Consider the following 21,450-nt stretch of genomic DNA (forward strand, 5'->3'; position numbering starts at 1 on the left):
CTTAGATATATCATGAAATGATTACCACAATAAGCTTGGTTAACATCCATAATCTCCTATAGATACCAAAAAAAGGAAAACATTTTTTTCCTCATGATGAGAACTCTTTGGATCTACTTACTCTCTTACCAACCTTCAAATACCCCATCCAGCATGTTCACTGTAGTCATCCTGTTGTACGTTACGCCCCCAGGACTTATCTATCTTATAACTGGAATTGACCACCTCCATCCAATTCCCACACACCCCTGTCTGGACCTAATGTGGATATTGATTCCGAAGAATACAGTGCCAAGGAGAGTGGCTTTAGGATAAACCAGCCCTGTTGGTACTCAATTTGGACTTGCAGCCTCCAGAACTGTAAGGAAATAAATTTCTGTTGTTTAAGTCACCCAGCCTGTGGTATTGTGTTATGGCTTCCCTAGCAACGTTATACAAATGGGAAAATGGAAAAGAGAAAGGGGAACCACGAACAGTGCTGGGGGCAGGAGGCTGGGCCCAGCACTGCAGACTGAGGGAGATGACAGTGTCTCATGTGGAATGGGGCTAGCTTGATACTCGGCAAAATACCACAGGACACGGAGTCCCTCAGCCCCCAGAAGACCTGTCGGACCCCTCTGAGGGCAGGGTCCTAGGAAAGAGCAGGCTTTGCAGAGAGGCCTCTCATCTGGATCCCAAAGGAGTGAGTGACCTCCACATGCCTCAATTTCCACCTCTATAAAACAGGGATCATGGGGCCAGCCCAGTGGCATGGTGGTTGAGTTCACGTGCTCTGCTTTGGCAGCCCAGGGTTCATGGATTTGGATTACCCAGTGCAGACCTATACCCTGCTCGTCAAGCCATGCTATGGCGGTGTCCCACATACAAAATAGAGGAAGATTGGCACAGATGTTAGCTCAGGGCCAATCTTCCTCAAAAAAAAAAAAACAAATTATCGTGTAGTACCTACCTCACAGGGCTGATGTGAGAATTAAAGGATTCAAGGTGAATGGGCTTTGAACAGCACTTAGTACATAATTGCTCCCTAAATGTATGTGATACGTCTCCACTCCCTTGAGAGGGTGGAGGATGACAGGCAGCTCAGAATTTAGGAAGACCGTCACCTGAAAACTGACCAGAGACGAGACCCTCCCACAATCGTCAGGTGCAAAGGCACTGTCACGGTTGGAAGCCACATTGACACAGACCACAATGGAGCCCCTGGTGTATGCCAGGCCTTGACGCCAGCCTGGGGAAGGAGCAGTGGGCTGAAGAGACATTGATAATAACACCTGGAAGGTGTCTCAGTTACCTCCTGCTGTGTAACAAACCACCCCATACTTAGTGCTAACAAACAACCACTTTGTCGTTTCCCAGTGAGTCACAGACAAATGGTTAGTGAACTCGGGAATGGAGAAGGCTTTGGGCCGGGGCTCATGGGCTCGTTAGCTAAGAGCCACTGACTTACAGTCAAGTCTTCCCAAGAAAATAGTTCAGCTCTTACAACCTCCATCCCAGGCATTTCCTGGGGAGGCTGCAGGTGGGCTGGGCCCCAGGCATGATTGTCTCTGCCAAAAAGCGATGTGAGGTCAGGCTGCAAGAGGTAAGCATGTTCCTCAGGGCAGGGTTGGGGTTGGCAGCTCTGAGGTGGGAGGATCCTGGTCTCTCAGGGCACCTAAATCAGGACCTGGGGCAGGAAAGAGGAGGGAGATTAGGACAGGATGGGCGTCTAGGATGCTGTGCTGGTGGGAGAGCAGCGGGGGCCAGGCCAGGCTCTGAGAGCCACTAATATGATAGCAATGAAGCTTTGGAGTCAACAGTCCTGAGTTCAAATCCTGTCCCTGCACCTTCCTCGAGGCTCCAAGAAGCCATTTGCAAGTACTACCTTCCATCTCTGTGTATAAAGAGAAAGACTCCATTTTTGATGTTAGACACTGACAGCTTCAGTCCCTCACCTCCCATTTCTGCTGGGCATGGGCAGACCTGTAAGAGAGCCCACACGCTCCCTCCCTTAGAAAATTTGTTCTTGTTTAGATGGCAATGCTCTCCCAAATGGATCTAAAGATTCAACATTATCCTTACAAAAACCCAACCTCTCTTTTTGCAGAAATTGACTACCAGAACATAAAATTCATGATAAGCTGGGGGCCCGGAATAGCCAACACAATCTTGACAAAGAAGGAAATACTCGGAGGACTCGCACCTCCTGGTTTCCAAACTCATGACTAAACTACTGTGGGAGATCAAAATTGGCCACCCTGAAATATATCTCTTTATCTTGATTATTTTCTCTGATGGACATTTGACCTCCCCCACTAACTGCCTAAAGGAATTTAACTCTGGGTATGGACAGACTGGCAGTGTCCTCACTAAGCCCATTATTGTCAAAGTTCTGTTTACCAAACATTTACATTTGTAAAGATATCTCCCACTCTGTACTGGGAAGAGCTGGAGATGACCTTATCTATGGACACTCTTATCAGTACAGAGGGAGCGGACTTAAATCTGCATACCCTTGATTACTGTGCTTTCCGGTAATCCCCCATAGCTGCCTCCCCCCGCACCCCCAACATCCTCCTTTGTCTTTAGCTGAAGATAGGATTTAAGATGAGAATCTCTGCCATTTGTTAAGAAACTCAGTTTCCCTGGTTTCTCCCATGTATACGTGGTATTAAACTTGGTATTATTTTCTCCTGATAACCTGCCTTTTAATTATTTGGTCAGCCTTAAGAACCTGAAAGAAAAGGGCGGAGGGGGATTCTCCCTCTTTTCCAACACTACAATAATCAGGACAGTGTGGCACTGGCATAAGGGTAGACATACATTTCCATGGAATATAATTGAGACTCCAAGAATAAACTCTTACTTTTATGGTTAATTGATTCCCGGGAGCCATGACAATTCAACAGAGGAAAGAATAGTGTTTTCTACAACTGGATATCCACATGCAAAACAACGAGGTGGACTTTTACCTCACATCATGTTAAAAATTAACCCACAATGGATCAAAGAAATAAAGGTAAGAGCTAAAACTATAAAACTCATAGATGAACCATGGGATTAAATCTTCATGACCTGGAGATAGGCAGTGGTTCGTTAGAACACACCAAAACCATAGAGCAATACATAAATTGAACTTCATTAAAATTAAAAACTTTGTACTTCAAAGAACACCATCAAGAGAGTGAAAAGTCATCAAAATGAAAGAAAATATTTGCAAATCCTATACTTGATGAGGGAACTGTATCTAGAATATAATAAAAACTCTTACTGGGACTGGCCTCGTGGCCAAGTGGATAAAGTTCCATGCACTTTGCTTCAGTGGCCCAGGTTTGCACGTTCGGATCCCGGGCACGGACCTACTCCACTCATCAGCCATGCTGTGGTGGTGTCCCACATATAAAACAGAGGAAGACTGGCACAGATGTTAATTCAAGGTGAATCTTCCTCATCAAAAACAAAACAACACAAAAACTCTTACCAGTCAACAATAAAAAGCCAAATAACCAATTAAAAAATGGATAAGAGATTTAAAGACATTTCTCCAAAGATAATGTACACATAGCCAAAAAATCCATGACCAGATAATCAACATTTAGTCATTAGGGAAATGCAAATAAAATCTATAATGAAATACCTCTTGACACGCACTTGTACAAGAATACTGAGCAGAATTATTCATAATAACCACAAATGGGAAACAACCCAAATGTCTATCAACTGGTGAACGGGTGTTGTGTGGGTCTCAGCCTATTGATAGTGATGCTGCAGGGTAGGAATGCCTGACACACTCGCCTGGGTCCGTATTACTTGTGGTGAGTCCCACAGACATTTCCTCAGCCAGAGCCAATGCTGTGGCTGGACCGGCCCTTGTGGTTCTTTTTACCATCACAGGACGCACCTCAGCGACATCATCAGGGAACTTTGAGGAACAAGATTTATTATTCAGAGATCCTAGAGGGTACCAGTCACCCTACTTAGGACAGATTCAGGCTGAGTGTTAAAGAGGAAAAAGAATGAGAAGGGAGGATTGAGTCTGGGTGTCTCCTGTCCCCAAATACCCACTCCACTTCCCAGATCTAAGTCCACACAGGCCCATCTCCCCAGGCTGATCCAGGAAGCAGAATCCAGCAGTCATCTGGTCATCTGGTCCTCTGTCAGGCAAGACTGAAGAGAGAGACAGAGAGAGAGAGTGAGCAAGAGAGAGGTGGACAGAGATGGAGGGATGGACAGAACGTGACAGAGGAGTCGAAAAGAGAGACACAGAAGGGCAGCAAAGAGGCTGAGAGAAATAAACACAAAGGGAGAGAGAAACCAGGAGAGAAAAGGGAGAGGTAGATGGAGTGGAGCAGGTGACAGGGCCAGGGGGCGGCATTAGGGACAGAACAGGCATCCAGACCCTCCCGCTCCCCTGCAGCCCCCAATCCCATGGAGGGGACAGGACCTCAGCTGCGACAAACCCTGTCATCTGGGGACGGGGCCCAGGAACAACTCTGGCCTTTCAGTTTCACCAGGAAGGACTCCTGGGGTCTGAGTGACCGGGGGCAGCACTGCTCGAAGCAGACCCTGAAGGTGCAGTTGCCGCACTTCCGGGTCCTGCCCAAGGGCACCACAGCGTCGTCACAGCAACAGTGCTGCAGGGGGTTGTGGAACTTGTCCCCACAGGCCATGTGCTGCGGGGACAGCATCAGGTGAGCGCCCACGGGGGACACTGGAAGAGACGGAGCTGGTGTGACCAGGCAGCAGGGCAAGGGCTCCCAGCCTGGGGGCCTCTGAGAGCCACACCCCACCCCTGAGTGTCCCTCCTGGGCTCACCTGGGGTTCTGTGTGAGCAGAGGATGCAGAGAGCGGCCCAGATAGCTGTAGGAGGGCAGAGGGACGAGGTGGGGCTGCCGGGGCAGCCGGGGGTCCACCTCAGGGAGCCCTGCCTGGCGTAGGGGAAGGTCTGAGGGGGTGTCTGTCCTGTAGGAGGCACAGGGAAAGGCTAGGAGCAGTCCAGGGTGGGATCCAGTCACCTGTGTCCAGGTGTCTTGAGATTATGGGCCTGTGGAAGGTGAGGGGCTACAGACAGGACTCTTGGAAGAAATGGGTTTAGGGTTCTGGAAAGTGTGAATATTTCCTGGGTGGGAGGAGTTCTGAGCAGGAGGCTCAGATACAGTCAGGCCATAGCGGGGCTGAGCTGACACTGGTGTTGTCTTACATATCTGACCGACACTAAAATGTAGACGATTACGAGCCAGCCCTGATGGCCTAGCAGTTCAAGTTCAGCGTGCTCTGCTTCGGTGGCCTGGGTTCAGTTCCTGGGCGCAGAACCACACCACTCCTCTGTCAGTAGCCATGCTGTGGAGGCTGCTCACATAGAAGAGCTAGAAGGACTTACACCTAGAATATACAACTGTGTACTGGGCCTTTGGGGAGGAGAAAAACGAGAGAGAGGAGATTGACAACAGAGGTTACCTCATGGTGAATCTTTCCCAGCAAGAATTGAAAAAAAGATAGATTAAAAAGTAATTTAGAAGATTAGATTTGGAATGGGAACCCAGGACATGTATTGTATTGGGTGTGAGTTTGGAAACTGAATAAGCGATGTGGATGGGGCTGATCTTGGGATGTGGAATGGGTATGGCTCTGATGGAGTCATTTGTAGGGCATGGGGCCAGGGAGGAGGATTAGGTTGAGTTAAGGATGGGGTGGTGGCTGAGACTGGAGATGGGCTTCGTGGGAATTGGGGTGGGTCCTCCTTACCCAGGATGCAGCATCGGGGAGCCATGGCTCGGGGGCGGCTACAGTGCAGTGGAGAGAGGATCAGCGGATCTCAGCAGGTGCTATTATTTCTCCTGAAAAGCTGGTGATGTCGTCAGATCCCCTGCCTGGCCTGCAGAGACACGCTGGGCCCTGGGGCAGGAGCACGTGCCCTGCCACCAACCTCTCCCCCAAATGCCTCCCTCTCATGTCCAGCATAATGACCTCATTCCCACTCTCCTGGAATCCTAACCCCTCACATCCTCCCGGGGGGCCTGTCAGCTCCCTGACCTCACAGCCCCAGCCCAGAACTCACTAAACCCCGTTTCAGGGAATTCAGGTGAGAGACTAGTTTTTACACATTTGAAAATTCCAGGTTGAACAAGATTGGGGAACAGGGGAATGTGTGGGGAGGACGCTAAGGTGGCTCCTGAATGAACAGGAAAAAGGCCCTGGAGGACCCCTGGAACACACAGCCCCCAGGGCCCTCTCCCCTCTTCCTTCTCTGTCTCTTCCACTAATGGTCATTTCCTCAGGAGCACCTGTCCACTTAGCACCTCGTGTGCCCCAGGCTTTGTGTCAGACACGGGGGAGGGGTGGGGAGCAGAACACTCAGAAGTCACAATTTTCACTGAGTGCATGAGAGAGAGAGACAGAATGGTAAGATAATCCATTTGAGTTTGGTTGTTGTGGTCAAGGTCAATGTCAATATTACTCGTCTGTGAAGTTTTGTAGGAGAAATTCCACCACCATCAGTAGGTTCCAAAGGCTTTATCCTTAACGTGGGTGTTCAGAGGGAGATGGATGGAATTTCCCCTGAGAAGAGCCATCTTGGGGTCAGGATGTGAAGACAGAAGGTGAAGGATCCCCTTCCCTGAGGGACACTGTGGGGTCACTTCTGTGGGTCCAGGTCACCCTGTGCAGTCAGGATTGGGAGGCCCCTCCCCCAGCTCCTGCAGGGCTCCACCCCTTCGGGTCACAGAAACCACAGCAGCATGGACAAGTTTCTCTCCAGGGCCTGGAAAGGGCGACCTCTCCCTCATGTCAGCAGCTGTGTCCCTCTACCCCCTCCCTGTTTGGAAAGATCCTGCCTTCTGCGTCCCTGTTCCCCTGAGGGAACCTTGGCACTGGCTCCCCAGACCCCCCTCCACCTGGAGCCCCGGCCCAGAATCAGCTCCTCCATGACATGCCCCCGCTCCAGACAGAAACCAGGGCGAGGACCCAGTGAAAGAGGAACGGAGCGTATCCTTCACTGTGAGGGGGGAACCGCGTCAGTGTCCAGACCCAGCAGATGTGGGGATTCAGGGAAACATCCAGGTCAGCTCCGGGGGTGTCCTTGGTGCAAGCACTGATCTCTCACCGTTGGGGACAGAGGTGTCATCACAGCCTAGCTCTGGAGTTGTGTCGGGGTTGGCGCTGGTGCCCACAAGCCAGGTTTCCCAGAGTGAAACTGGGAAAGTGAGTTTGCCTCTCCAAGCCTCGGTTTCCTTCCCTTTAAAATGGAGACTACCAGGCCCAGCTGACCCACAGTCTTTTGGTCTAACAGAGATGACACAGTGAAGGGCCTGGCAATAAATAGTAGCTGAGGATGAGCTGTGTGCCCAGCCCTCTGCTACACGACCCTGAGGACACAGTGATGACTTAGTAGCAGGTCCTGTCCCGTTGTTGGGGGTCACAGACTGTCCTCAGACCATGAAGGCTCAGGGAGGTCAGGTTTGGGTTCAGAAAACCCAAGAGCTGTGGGAGCCTGAGAGAGGGGTCATCACTTGTCTTGGGAGTTAAGGGAGAGCTTCCTAGAGGAAGAAATGTCTGAGCTAAGATTTCAAGGCTGAGCAAAGAGAGGGTGGAGGGCAGGGCAGAGAGAGGTGGCTGGAGGGGGAGACAAGATCAGTCCCTGGTGAGCCTTGGGGAGGACTCAGGACTTCATCCGCAGTGCACTGGGCATCATGGCTGGGTCCCGACCAGGGGAGGAGAGTTCAGATTTGTGTCTGTGAACATCCCTGCATCTATGAGCTGTGAGGAGGGTGGACTGGAGGGTTGAGCCTGGAGTAGCAGACCAGAGAAGATCCTGCCATAGCAGAAATCCTTGTGCAATTACCAGAGTCCCAAATGTCCCCTTTCTCCCCTGGGGCAGGGGGACAGCACTCCCCTCCCAGCCCCACATCTCCCCTGTGTTCTGGCCTCCCTTCTCTTACAGCTGCACAGCAGAGCAGTGTTTGCCAGACTGTGGATTACACCATTTTATCAGGTTATAGAATCACTTGAGTTGGTCATAAACTACGTTATTTTTTTAATTGAAAATATAGATTAAGAAAGGGATTAGTATATGCTGTGCAGAGTCCTGTCAAATGTTGCTTACGGAAACTTTCCTTCCAGAATGTTGGAAGACACGTAATGATGTACTACTTATCTATTGCTTAGTAAACTCATGAATGGGGCCGCTCCAGGGAAGGGCTGGTGCCCTCTTTGCTGACTGCTACACACTCAGCTGCCTCATCATGTTTTCCAGTTCAGGGCTAATCTCTCAAGACTTTGATTCTGTTCATTTGCTGGGATGGCTCCAGGCAGGCCAGGACACAGTCCTCGTTGCCTCTACCAACATCTGTGGGGCAATAGACGCCTGGACACCAGCTAGGGTGAGGGACATCACATTCCCCAGGGCACGTTTGCAGCCACATCTCTCAAGGGAGCTGAGTGAGCAAAGGGCAGGAAGCTAGACGAAGATCAGCACAGGGCAAGGGGGTCTGTGCTGATGGGAGGGCAGTGGCTGCTCCTGACATGCGTGGATGCAGAGCCACTAACTCACTGGGTCTTGACCAGTGGAGGGTCCAGCCACTGAGAGACACTGTGGGACCTCACTGTCTGGGGACAGCTCTGTCTTCTGTGTGAGAGCCTGGATCTGTGAGGCAGGACCTGGCCTGTTCTGGTTGAAGCCGTCATTAGGTGTTGGGACTCTGCTTCTCCTTATGGCTAAAGAAGGTTCTGGGTCTCTGGGCAGTAAGTGTAAGATCCCCAACAGCCATTTGTATTATTCTCTCATCCTGTTCCCTGGATCCAAGCAAGACATTGACCCAAGGTTCTACTGCCAGTCAGTGACACAGGCTGGAACAGAACCCAGGACTCCTGAATCCCAGTCCAGGGGCCTCCGAACCCCCCTGGTCCAACGCCTCCAGGAAGGACAGCAGGCTGTGCTCTCAGACTCCCCTCGGGGCTGGCAGAGCTGGGCCAGTGTGGTTTTTGATCATCAAGGAGAAGGGACTGAATAGATCAAAGGTTTTAGATTTACTTGAACCAGACTAGCCTCCACTGTGCACAAGCAGATGGGAGTCAGAATCCCACTACAAAGTGAAGATGCTCAGGGAAAGTCTCATTCCAGCAACAGAAGTAATGAAACAGAGTGAGTGGTTCAGCACCAGTGGTGTGGACAGTTCCTTCTGTCTCTGGACACCACCCCTCCCCTCCATTCAGATGTTTTTACTCTTCTTTTTTACGTGTGGTAAAATACACATAACATAAAATTTATCATTTTAACCATTGTAAATTGTACAGTTCAGTGGCATTTATTACATTCAAGATGCTGTCACCATCACCAGAATATTCTCATCAGCCCTAAAGAAAACCCCATGCTCATTAAGCAATCCCTGTCCATTCCACCCTCCTCCCAGCCCCTGGAAACCACTAATCTGCTTTCTGTCTCAATGTATTTACCTATTTTGTATTTTTCATATACATAGAATGATACAATGTGTGATTCTTTGTGTCTGGCTTCTTTCATTTATCACGATATTTTCAAGATTTGCCCATGCTGTAATGCATCTGTACTTCATTTCTTATGAGAAATAGTATTTCATTATATGGATATAACACATTTAACTTCTCCCTTCATTAATGGATGGACATTTCTGAAGGTTCTACTTTTTGACTCTTGTGAATAATGCTAGTATGAAAATTTGAGTACAGTGATGGTTTGAACAACTGTTTGAATTAATTTGGGTATCTACCCAGGAGTAGAATTGCTTTATCACATGGTAATTTTATGTTTCACTTACTGAGGAACAGATGAACAGTTTTCCCTAGTGGTTGCACCATTTTATATTCCTACTAGCAAACTGTGAGGGTTGCAATTTCTCCACACCCTTGCTAACATATTTTTAGTTCCATTTAAAAAAATTATCACCATTCTAGTGGCTGTGAAGTGTTAATTTTTAGTAGTTTGGATCTGAATTTCCCTTAAAAAGTGACTTCTTGCAGCCTTTCACATGCTTGTTGGACATATCTTCTTTAGAGAAACATCTATTCAACTCCTTTGCTGATGTTTAAATCGTCTTGTTTATCTCTTTGTTATTCAGTTGGAAGTGTTCTTTATGTATTCTGGATACTATATTCTAGATCATTGTTAGATATGTGCTTTGCAAATATTTACTCTTGTTCTGTGGGTTGTATTTTCATTTTCTTGGTAGTGTTCTTTGATACACAGAACTTTTAATTTTTTATAAAGTCTCATTCATCGTTTCTTTTTCTTGTGTCTGTGCTTTTGGTGTCATATCTAAGAAAACATTTGAAATCTAAGGTCCAGAAGAATTACTCCTATGTTTTCTTCTAAGACTTTTATAGCTTTACCTCCTACATTTAGGCCTTTCATCCACTTGAGTTAGTTTTTGTATATGGTGTGAGGTAGAGGTCCCGCTTCATTCTTCTGACTGTGGATGTCCATTCGACCCCGTGCCAGGTGTTGAAAACTTCTTTCCACACTGAATGCTCTTGGCATCCTAATAAAAATATCAATTAGCCATAAATCTATGGGCTTATTTCTTGAACCTCAATTCCATCCCATTGATCTATATGTCTATCCTTATGCCAGTACCATACTGTTTTGATTGCTGTAGCTTTATAGTAAGTTTAAAATTAAGAAGAGTGAGTCTTCCAACTTTGGTCTTCCTTTTCATGATTCTTTTCGCTATTCACAGTCCCTTGCAATTCCATGTGAATTTGAGACTGAGCTTTTACATTTCTAGAAGAAAAAGAGAAAAAGGCCAGTGGGGTTTTTCTAGGGATTGCACTGAATCTGCAGATTGCTTTGGGAAGTAATCATCTCAACAATATAAATGGGACTGATTTGGGATGTGGTTGGGAAATTGCTATGAAAGGAGATGAGGGCGGGAGGGGGAAGGGACGGGATGGAGGCTGAGGTTCCCTTGGGGTTGGGGCTGCAGCTGTGATTGGAGATGGGGTTCTGCTATCCTTACCTGGAGGCCACATCGGGATCACGTCTCTGGGGTTGGCTTTGGTTTACTCGATGGGAAAGCGGCAGATTCGGCAGGTCCTTTCACCTCTAGAGAGGAGCCGGGGATGTCAGAGGATCTCCAGTCCTCTTCCCAGGCTTCAGGGACATTCCTTGGTCCTGGGGCCTTGGTCGGCATCACGCAGGGTATCTGTCACCTGGGAACCTGGTGTCAGATCCTTAAAAAGCCAGGAGAGGACTGATGCCCCCTTCACCTTCCTTCCCCCAGATGCATCCCTCTCATTCTCCAGTAAGAAGGCCACTTTAGTGAAAAGTAAGGCATGGGATACACCTTGGAGCCGTCCCCACTCTCCCAAATTGAAACAGCTAATAATGTCTGATCTGTGTGACCCTACAAGTCTCCTACTTTCTGCTGATTCTATTGTACATTTTGAAACCTCCCGAGGGGGCTTGTCAACACCCTGACCTCACACTCTCAGCCCAAGGACCAAAGCCTAGTAGCTGCTCACCTAACCACAGCTTATGCTATTCAGGTGAAAGCCACTGTGATGGGCAGTGACCTTTTATTTACGCTTTTGGAAATTCTTTTTTTGTGTGTGTGTGAGGAAGATCAGCCCTGAGCTAACGTCCACGCCAATCCTCCTCTCCTTGCTGAGGAAGATTGACCCTGGGCTAACATCTCTGCCCATCTTCCTCTACTTTATATGGGACGCCCCCATAGCATGGCCTGACAAGCGGTGCATTGGTGCGCACCCAGCATCCGAACAGGCAAACCCTTGGGCCACCAAAGTGGCACTGGCACACTTAACCGCTATGCGATGCGGCCGGCCACCCGATTTGAAAATTCTAATTTGAATAAGTTGCTGAAAGAGAAATTCACCAGGTTTCTAGGGTCACTCATGAAACCAAAACAGGAACTCCAGTGTCACAAGGACACGTGTCTGTTTCTGTTTCTTCTTTTTAGTCATCATTTACTCAAGGACACACAACTTGCACATCCCAGGCATGTTGCAGGCTCTGAGAGTCAGTGCTGAGACTGCCCCGCAAAAGCCACCATTTTCATTAGGCTCGTGGACAGGGAAGAGGAGAGATGAGAGGGGAGGTAAGAAGGGGAGGAGAGAGGAGAGGAGAGGAGCTTATGAATGAGAGAATGGGAGAAACTTTGCTAGGCCCTGGGTAAACAATCGATGAACTTAGAGGTGACCGATGGGACCAAAGTCATTATCGCACTTATTTGTTTCATTGACATTCTGGGAAAAAAAGTCCAGAACCATCACCAGATCCTCAAGTGGGTCATGACCCCATCAGAGTTAAGACAACAGGACCATGAAAGGCTTTCACTTGTCTCCTTCACAGGAATTAATCCTCCTTGGACTTGAATACGCTCACTCTGAGGGAGAGGGGGCAGTTTCTCCTCTGAGAGAAGCCACTTGGGGTCAGAAGGAGAAGAAGCTGCTCCCCTGAGGGAGGCTGACTGTGCACTTACTGCCTGTTTGTCTTTTTACTTTCTTTTGAGACTGTGTGTAAGTGCACAATGATGTAATATCTATGTTTCCGAGTACAGGCAGCCAAGGGATTAGTAAATCAGCAACAGGGCAGGCTCTGAGCCTCGGGCCAACTTGCTCACTCCTGGCAGGCCTGGATGCTGTTGTAGCCTGGTTTCCATCCCCGACACAGGTTTGAGTCCTATGTGTGTGGGGTGGAGAGCAGCGGGGAGGTGGCTGGAAGGATGTTTTTAGGCCTTCCCCAAGGTACACAATCCCACAGGGCCCAGCTGAGCAACAACATGATAAGGAGGATGGGGGGCGGCCTAGAGAAGGAGAGGTCTGAACTTCAGGCACCAATTCTCAGAAAGTCACTCTGTCAGGACAGTCATGTTGATTAGATACACCCTGAGCACAGTGCTGTCATTCATTCATCCGCTCATGCAGTCATCCATTGACTACTTTATTCATTGGCTCATTCAATATTCCCTGAGCACCTGTGCTAGCACTAACACAGGGCTTTGCTAGTCGATGCTGGGGATACAGTGCTGGCCAGAAGTCCTAGCCCAGTCCTTCTAGTTCTCACATCATTGGGGGCACAGACCACCCCAGACAGTCATGACTCAGAGTGAGTAGGGCTGGGAAGGAGGGCCAAGGGTGTCAGGGATGGCTTCCTGGAGGAGGAACATCTGAGCTGTGATTTTAAGAATGAGCAAGAACTGTGGTTGTGTCAGTGGATCTCAGTCCTGGGAGGGCAGAGGGCAGAGAACAGGGAAGGGCCAGTTACCCTAGGGGCCTCGGGGAGGATTCTAGACTTACCTGAGTGCCCTGGGAGCCCTGGATGGGTCCTAAGCAGGGGATGGAAGTGGGGAGATGTGAGCCTCTGGAAGATCCCAGCGTCTGTCTGCTGTGAGGTGGACAGGAGGGTTGAGAGGAGGCAGGAGACCAGGGAGGAGGGTTTTAATGCAGAAATAATCATGGGATCACCAGGGTCCTGACTGTCTGCTCTCTCCCGAGGGGCTGGATGCCTCACGCTCCCTCCCAGAACCATCCCTTCCCTGCTCCTCAGGCCTCCCCCCTCCTCAGCTGCAGGGTAGAGGAATGTTCTCCAAACTCTGGATCAGTGCTCTTTCAGGTTGTAAAACCTCAGTTTTTAAAATGGGTACTTTAAAATTCAAATAGAAATGATTGAAAATAGAACAGTGAGCACAGCATAGACCCTCCACCATTCCTGGGTAATTAAACTTTATTTTGAACCGTGTGGAAGCCCCATGATGGTGTCATATCTATTTTTCCTAGTAAGTCACATACAAACGGTTAATAAGCGTGGGACTGGAAAGGCTCCAGGCACAGACTTGCCTTTTCCTCTCCTAAGAACCACTGACTTAGCTGCCCTGTCACGTCCTGCAAAAAATGGGCTCAGCTCTCACATCCTCTGTCCCAGGTGCTTCCAGGAGGCTGAAGGTGGGCTCAGCGCCCAGCCCAGCATCCCTGCCAAAAGGAGGATGAGGTTGGCCTGGACACCAGCCAGTTCCAGAGAAAAGTACATTTCCCCTGGGGGCAGGTTGGGGTTGGCGTCTCTCAGGAGGGAGGGGCCCAGCCCACCATCCTGGGCCTGGAGCCTGGTCTCTCCAGGGGCTGAGTCAGGACCCAGGTGGAAAGGTGGAGGGAGATCAGGGCAGGGGGTCTAGGAGGCTGCGCTGTTTGGGCGGCATTGAAGGCCAGGCCAGGGCTCCATGGACACTGAGAGCCTCTGACTAGACAGTGATGAGGATTTGGGGTCCAACAGCCCTGGCTTCAAATCTTTATACTTTCTCAAAAAGTCAAATATGCCGTTTACAGGCAACACTGTTTACCTCTCTGCATAAGAGGAAGATTCGATTTTTCAAGTTTGACTCTGACAGCTTTTGAGCCCCACCTCACTCACTTCCACTGCACATCTGGGCAGACCTCACACTCCCTCCCTTAGCAGCAGAAGGAAGTTCAAATCCTCCACCCCAGCCCACATGCAGACACCTCACCCTGGTCCCAGGTCCTAGACAAAAAGAGAAAGCCAAAGTCAACATTCCCACTTCATACTGTAAGTGAACATAAGTGAGGCCATCTTGTTACACTAAATGGCCCCAGCCCCTCCTCTGTGTGACTACTCGCTGCTCTACACATACTCCAGAAAAATTCACATGCTCTCCTGATTTATGGCCTCCGCTACATCTGTACTCTCCAATAGCTTGATAAATTAAAACTTTGTTCTGTGAGTTTTTCTCCAGGAACAGGCTGACCACAGGTGGGGAATACACCTACAAGGTATCCATCACAGCTGACATAATGGAACAATGTGATACCTGGAGCCCAACATCCCTGGACCCCCTCCTTCCTGCCCATCTTCCCTAAATAACTGTCTCAGAATGCTGTAATCTTTGAAGATGGGTCTTTGAGACATTAGTCACCTGTCTTCCAATTTGTCGGCTAATCTAAGTAAACTTCGTTTCTCGATCTCTCACTCGTGATTAATTGGCTCGGATCGCAGCAAGCAGAGTGAGCCCCTTGCTTGGGATCAATACTTGCTTCACACAGGACTGAACCTGAGCCCTTCTCCTTGGGGGAGTCCTGTTGCTGTTTCCTGGGTGAAAGGCAAGCATTAGTTCATATACAGTGGTGCTGAGTGTCATTCTGTCATCCGTCAGAATTCCTGGGGGCATCTGCACAGTAGGCAGCAGAGGGCCCTGAAAGCCCATATAAACAGTCCCCAGACAAGCTGCCTCTGCATCCCCCATCCTGCATTGCCCATTCTGGGTTGTCTCTGTCTGGGGTGAGTCTGGCATCTCTGCTGGACCTAGAGCTCCATGAGGACAGGGGCCAGGGCTGCCTTGGTCACCACCATGTTCCTGGTTGTTCAGAACTCTCTCTTCCCACCGCAAAGGATGCTCAGGATCCCATGGTATGACAGAGTGTACTGGGAGCCCCACTGGTTGGATTCTCTGCACCCAGTTCCCTGGATGTAAGGAAGACGCTGGCCAAGGCCCCTCTGTGTGTCACAGACACAGTCTAGATTGGACCTACACCCCACAAATCCCAGCCAGGGAGCCTCCATCTATCCCAGGCCCAGTCCCTCTGGAAAGGGCAAGTAGGCCCTGACTGTAGGCTCCTGAACAAACCCCCAGTGAGACATTCCCACAGCTTCCAGGTAGTGCCAGGAGGTCTGTGCTTCTGGAATGTGAAAGAGTCAAATGCTGCTATTTTGTAATGTGAGAGGCTTCCCCTAGTACCAGGTGCTAAAGAGGCTGATCCTCCTCCTGGTTTATGGGATGTTACTTCCCTCTGGCCTTGGGGAGCCCCTCCCAGGAAACAGGCAGGAATTTGGTGGAACTTCCCATTTTCAGGAAGAATGTCAGCTATGTGGGGTGTCCCCGAGGAGGAGGGCTGGGCCTCTTCAGTGCCAGAGGCCCATCCTCCAATGTCTGAGTGGGTGGGGTGGGCTCTTTGCTCCACTGCGTACTTCAAGCTTGCAGGCTGGTCCCTGCTCCATGCAACAGGCCAGTGCACGCCAACCCCTGATGGTCAGACCAAATCCCTCCCTGCTTCAAATGCTCTGCAGCAGCAGCAGCAGCAGCAAGAGCTTCAGCAAAAACACAGGACTCAAACTAGTGTAAATAAAAGGAGCTTTAGGGGCCGGCCCGGTGGCGCAAGTGGTTGGGTGCATGTGCTCTGCTGCGGCAGCCTGGGGTTCGCCGGTTCGGATACTGGGTGCACACCGATGCACCGCTTGGCAAGCCATGCTGTGGCGGCGTCCCATATAAAGTGGAGGAAGATGGGCATGGATGTTAGCCCACGGCTGGTCTACCTCAGCAAAATGAAGATTGGCAGATGTTAGCTCAGGGCCGATTTTCCTCACCAAATAAATAAATAAATAAATAAATAAATAAATAAATAGATAAAAGGAGCTTTAGTACAGGGAATAGGGTCTGACCAAATGTGTGGCCAGGCTGCATTGCTGAATCCATGCCAGGACCCCAGAAATGTCCTGCAACACCACCTCTGGACTGCGAACATTGAATTTTTTGTTTGTTTGTTTTTGTTTTTTTATTGTGAAATTTTTGTTGTACATTATTGTTTGTCAGTCACCATATCAATGCATCCCTCCTCCACTTTTGCCCACACCCCACCGCCCTTGCCCCTGGTAACCACCAAACAGTTCTCTCTGTCCGTGTGTTGGTTTATCATCCACATATGAGCGAAATTGTGCAGTGTTTGGCTTTCTCTTTCTGGCTTATTTCGCTTAACATAATACCCTCCAGGTCTATCCATGTTGTTGCAAATGAGACTATTTTGTCTTTTTTTACAGCTGAGTAGTATTCCATTGTGTGTATATACCACATCTTCTTTATCCTACCATCAGTCGAGGGACACTTGGGTTGCTTCCACTTCTTGGCTATAGTGAATGATGCGGCGATGAACATAGGGCTGCATAAGCCTCTTTGCATTGTTGATTTCAGGTTCATTGGGTAGATGCCCAGTAGTGGGACAACTGATCATAAGGTATTTCTATTTTTAATTTTTTGAGGAATCCCCATACTGTTTTCCATGGAGGCTGTGCCAGTTTGCATTCCCACCAGCAGTGGATTAGGGTTCCCATTTCTCCACAGCCTCCCCAGCATTTGTTGTTTTTTGTCTTGGTGATGATAGCCACTCTAACAGATGTAAGATGATACCTTAGTGTGGTTTTGCTTTGCATTTCCCTGATGATTAGTGATGTTGAGCATCTTTTCATGTGCCTATAGGCCATCTGTATATCTTCTTTTGAGAAGTGTCTGTTCATTTCCTCTGCCCATTTTTTTTTTTTGGAGGAAGACTAGCCCTGAGCTAACATCCGATGCCAATCCTCCTCTTTTTTTTTGTTTTGTTTTGTTGAGGAAGATTGGCCCTTGGCTAACATCCGTGCGCATCTTCCTCTACTTCTTATGGGACGCCGCCACAGCACGGCTTGACAAGCGGTGCATCAGTGCGTGCCCGGGATCCGAACCTGCGAAGCCCAATTCACCTGGCTGCTGGGCTGGCGAAGTGAAGTGCACGAACTTAACTCCTGCGCCACCGGGCTGGCTCCTCCTCTGCCCCTTTATTTTTTTGTTGTTCAGTTGCATGAGTTCTTTATATATTATGGAGATTAACCCCTTATCGGTTATATGGTTTGCAAATATTTTTTCCAGCTGGTGGGTTGCCTGTTCATTGTGATCCTGGTTACATTTGCCTTGCAGAAGCTCTTTAATCTGATGAGGTCCCACTTGTTCATTTTATCTTTCGTTTCCCTTGTCTGAGTAGACATGGAATTCGAAAAGATCCCTTTATGACTGACGACAAATAGTGTACTACCTATATTTTCCTCCAGGAGTTTTATAGTTTCAGGTCTCACCTTCAGGTCTTTGATCCATTTTGAGTTAATTTTTGTGTATGGCAAAAGAAGATGGTCTACTTTCATTCTTTTGCAAGTGGCCGTCCAGTTTTCCCAGCACCGTTTATTGAAGACACTTTCCTTTCTCCAACGTATGTTCTTCGCTCCTGTGTCAAATATTAGCTACCCGGAGATGTGAGGTTTTATTTCTGGGCTTTCAATTCTGTTCCATTGATCTGTGTGTCTGTTTCTGTACCAGTACCATGCTGTTTTGATTACTATCACTTTGTTGTATGTTTTGAAGTCAGGGATTGTGACGCCTCCAGCTTTGCTCTTTTTTCTAAGGATTGCTTTAGCTATTCAGGGTCTTTTGTTGCCCCATATGAATTTTAGTATTCTTTGTTCTATTTCCATGAAGAATGTCCTTGGGATTCTGATTGGGATTTCATTGAATCTGCAGATTGCTTTAGGTAGTATGGACATTTTAACTATGTTTATTCTTCCAATCCAAGTGCATGGAATATTTTTCCATTTCATTATGTCATCATGGATTTCACTGAATAATGTCTTATAGTTTTCACTGTATAGGTCTTTCACTTCCTTGGTTAAACTATTCCTAGATATTTTATTCTTTTTGTTGTAATTGTAAATGGGATTGTCTTCTTGAGATCTCTTTCTGTTAGTTCACTGTTGTTATATAGAAATGCAACTAATTTCTATAAGTTGATTTTGTACCCTGCAACTTGGCCCTAGTTGTTGATTATTTCTCATAGTTTTCCAAAGAATTCTTTAGGGTTTTCTATATATAATATCATGTCATCTGCAAATAGTGATAGTTCCACTTGTTTGTTGTCTATTTGGATTCCCTTTATTCCTTTTTCTTGCCTAACATCTCTGGCCAGAACCTCCAGTACTGTGTTGAATAAGAGTGATGAGAGTGGGCACCCTTGTCTTATTCCTGTTTTCAGAGGGATGACTTTCTGTTTTTCCCCGTTGAGTATGATGTTGGCTGTGGGTTTGTCATATATGGCCTTTATTGTGTTAAGGTACTTTGCTTCTATACACATTTTCTTGAGAGTTTGTATCATAAATGATGTTGGATCTTGTCAAAAGCCTTCTCTGCATCTATTGAGATGATCATATGGTTTTTATTCCTCGTCTTGTTAATGTGGTGTATCACATTGATTGATTTGCGGATGTTGAACCATCCCTGTTTCCCTTGTATAAATCCCACTTGATCATGGTGTATGATGTTTATAATGTATTGCTGTATTCGATTTGCCAACATTTTGTTGAGGATTTTTGCATCTATGTTCATCAGGGATATTGGTCTGTAGTTTTCCTTCTCGGTATTGTCCTTGTCTGGCTTTGGTATCAGAGTGATGGTGGCCTCATGAAATGTGATAAGTGTTCCACCTTCCTCCATTTTTTAGAATAGTTTGAGAAGTATAGGTGTTAAAACTTCTTTGAATATTTGGTAAAATTCTCCAGAGAAGCCATCTGGTCCTGGACTTTTATTTTTTGGGTGGTTTTTTGATTACTGTTTGAATTTCTTTACTTGTGATTGGTCTATTCGGGTTCTCTATTTCTTCTTGGTTTAGTTTTGGGAGGTTGTATGAGTCTAAGAATTTATCCATTTCCTCTAGATTGTCCAATTTGTTGGCATATGGTTTTTCATAGTATTCTCTCATAATCTTTTGTATTTCTGTGGTATCTTATCTAATTTCTCCTTTCTCATTTCTAATTTTATTTATCTGAGCCTTCTCTCTTGTTTTCGTGGTGAGTCTGGCTAAGGGTTTGTTCAATTTTGTTTGTCTTCTCAAAGAACCAACTCTTTGTCTCATTGATCCTTTCTACTGTTTTTTCATTTCATTTATTTCTGCTCTGATTTTTATTATTTTCCTCCTTCTGCTGACTTTGGGCTTTGTTTGTTCTCCTTTTTCTAATTCTGTTAGGCGTAGTTTGACGTTGCTTATTTGGGCTTTTTCTTGTTTGTTAAGGTGGGCCTGTATTGCTATGAGTTTCCCTCTCAGGACCGCTTTTGTTGCATCCCATATGAGTTGGTACGGTGTGTTTTCATTTTCATTTGTCTCCAGATATACTTTGATTTCTCCTTTGATTTCATCAATGATCCATTGGTTGTTTAGTAGCACGTTGTTGAGTCTCCACAACTTTGTAACTTTCCTGGGCTTTTTTCTTGTAGTTGATTTCTGGCATGATGGCATTATGGTCAGAAAAGATTCTTGTTATGATTTCAATCTTCTTAAATTTATATAAGCATGCCTTGTTTCCCAACATACAGTCTATTCTTGAGAATGTCCCATGCACGCTTGAGAAGAATGTGTAATCTGCTGTGTCGGATGGAGTGTTCTATATATACGTATTATGTCCATCCCCTCAAGTTTTTCATTTAATTCCATTATTTACTTATTGATTTTCTGTCTGGATGATCTATCCATTGAGGACAGTGGGGTGTTTAGATGCTCTACTATTATTGTGTTGTTGTTAATATCTCCTTTTAGGTTTGTTAATAGTTGCTTTATGTACATTGGTGTTCCTGTGTTGGGTGCATATATATTTAAAAGTGATATGTCTTCTTGGTGGAGTGTCCCTTTTATCATTATATATTAGCCCTTCTTTGTCTCTCATTACCTGTTTTATCTTGAAGTCAACTTTGTCTGATATAAGCATGGCAACACCTGCTTTTTTTTTTGTTTGCCATTAGCTTGGAGTATTGTCTTCCATCCTTTCACTCTGAGCCTGTGTTTGCCTTGTGAGCTGAGATGTGTTTCCTGGAGGCAGCAGATCGCTGGGTTTTATTTTTAATTCATCCCACTACTCTGTGTCTTTTGATTGGAAAGTTCAGTCCATTTACATTTAGGGTAATTATTGATATATGAGGGCTTATTGTTGTTATTTTATCGCTCTTTTTCTGGTTCTTTTGCATATCCTTTGTTTCTCATCCTGTGTGTTTCGGACTACCAATTCAGTTTGGTAGTTCTGTATGGCGGTTCTGTTAGTTTTCTCTGTCTGTATCATATGTGATTCTGTTCTGATTATTTAGTTAGTGGTTACCATGAGGTTTGTATAAAAAATCCCATTTTTTGATGGCCTCTTATTCTCTTAGACTAAGTTGATTCAATCCTTTTACTCTTCTCCTTCTGTTATTGTTATCACATCTTATTCCTTGTCGTGTTGTGAGTTTGTGTTTAACTTGATGAGGTTATATTTATTCTTGGTGCTTGCCTTCCCTTGACCTTTGGTTTTATAATTATGTGTCTACTAATCTATTCTGATAGAGACCTGCAATATTTCTGGTTTTGTTGACCTATTTTCCTCCTTGTTCAAAACTCTGAATTCCCTTTCTCTTTTCTTCCTCAGGCATGAGGGCCTCCTTGAGCACTTCTTGTAGTAGGGGTCTTATGGCAATGAACTCCCTTAGCCTTTGTTTATCTGGGATAGTTATTAGTTCTCCATCATATCTGAAGGATACGTTTGCTGGATAGAGTATTCTTGGCTGAAAGTTTTTACCCTTCAGAATTTCAAATATGTCATTCTACTCTCTCCTAGCCTGTAAATTTTCTCTCAAGAAATCGGCTGAGACCCTAATGGGAAAT

At 46.8% G+C, this 21,450-nt stretch overlaps 1 protein-coding gene across 1 annotated transcript; it reads right to left on the bottom strand.

Annotated features, from left to right (window-relative positions):
- Nucleotides 1-4,424: 4,424 nt before the first annotated feature.
- LOC131397047 (insulin growth factor-like family member 1) lies at nucleotides 4,425-5,749 on the bottom strand. Its single transcript, XM_058529666.1, has 3 exons — nucleotides 5,725-5,749; nucleotides 4,795-4,839; nucleotides 4,425-4,690 (listed from the first exon to the last, which is right to left on the bottom strand). Exons 1-3 carry the CDS (start codon nucleotides 5,747-5,749, stop codon nucleotides 4,425-4,427), a joined length of 336 nt encoding a protein of 111 aa, XP_058385649.1.
- Between the last annotated feature and the right edge of the window lie 15,701 nt (nucleotides 5,750-21,450).

The sequence above is a fragment of the Diceros bicornis genome, chromosome 34, assembly GCF_020826845.1.
Source record: "Diceros bicornis minor isolate mBicDic1 chromosome 34, mDicBic1.mat.cur, whole genome shotgun sequence".
NCBI classification, from domain to species: domain Eukaryota; kingdom Metazoa; phylum Chordata; class Mammalia; order Perissodactyla; family Rhinocerotidae; genus Diceros; species Diceros bicornis.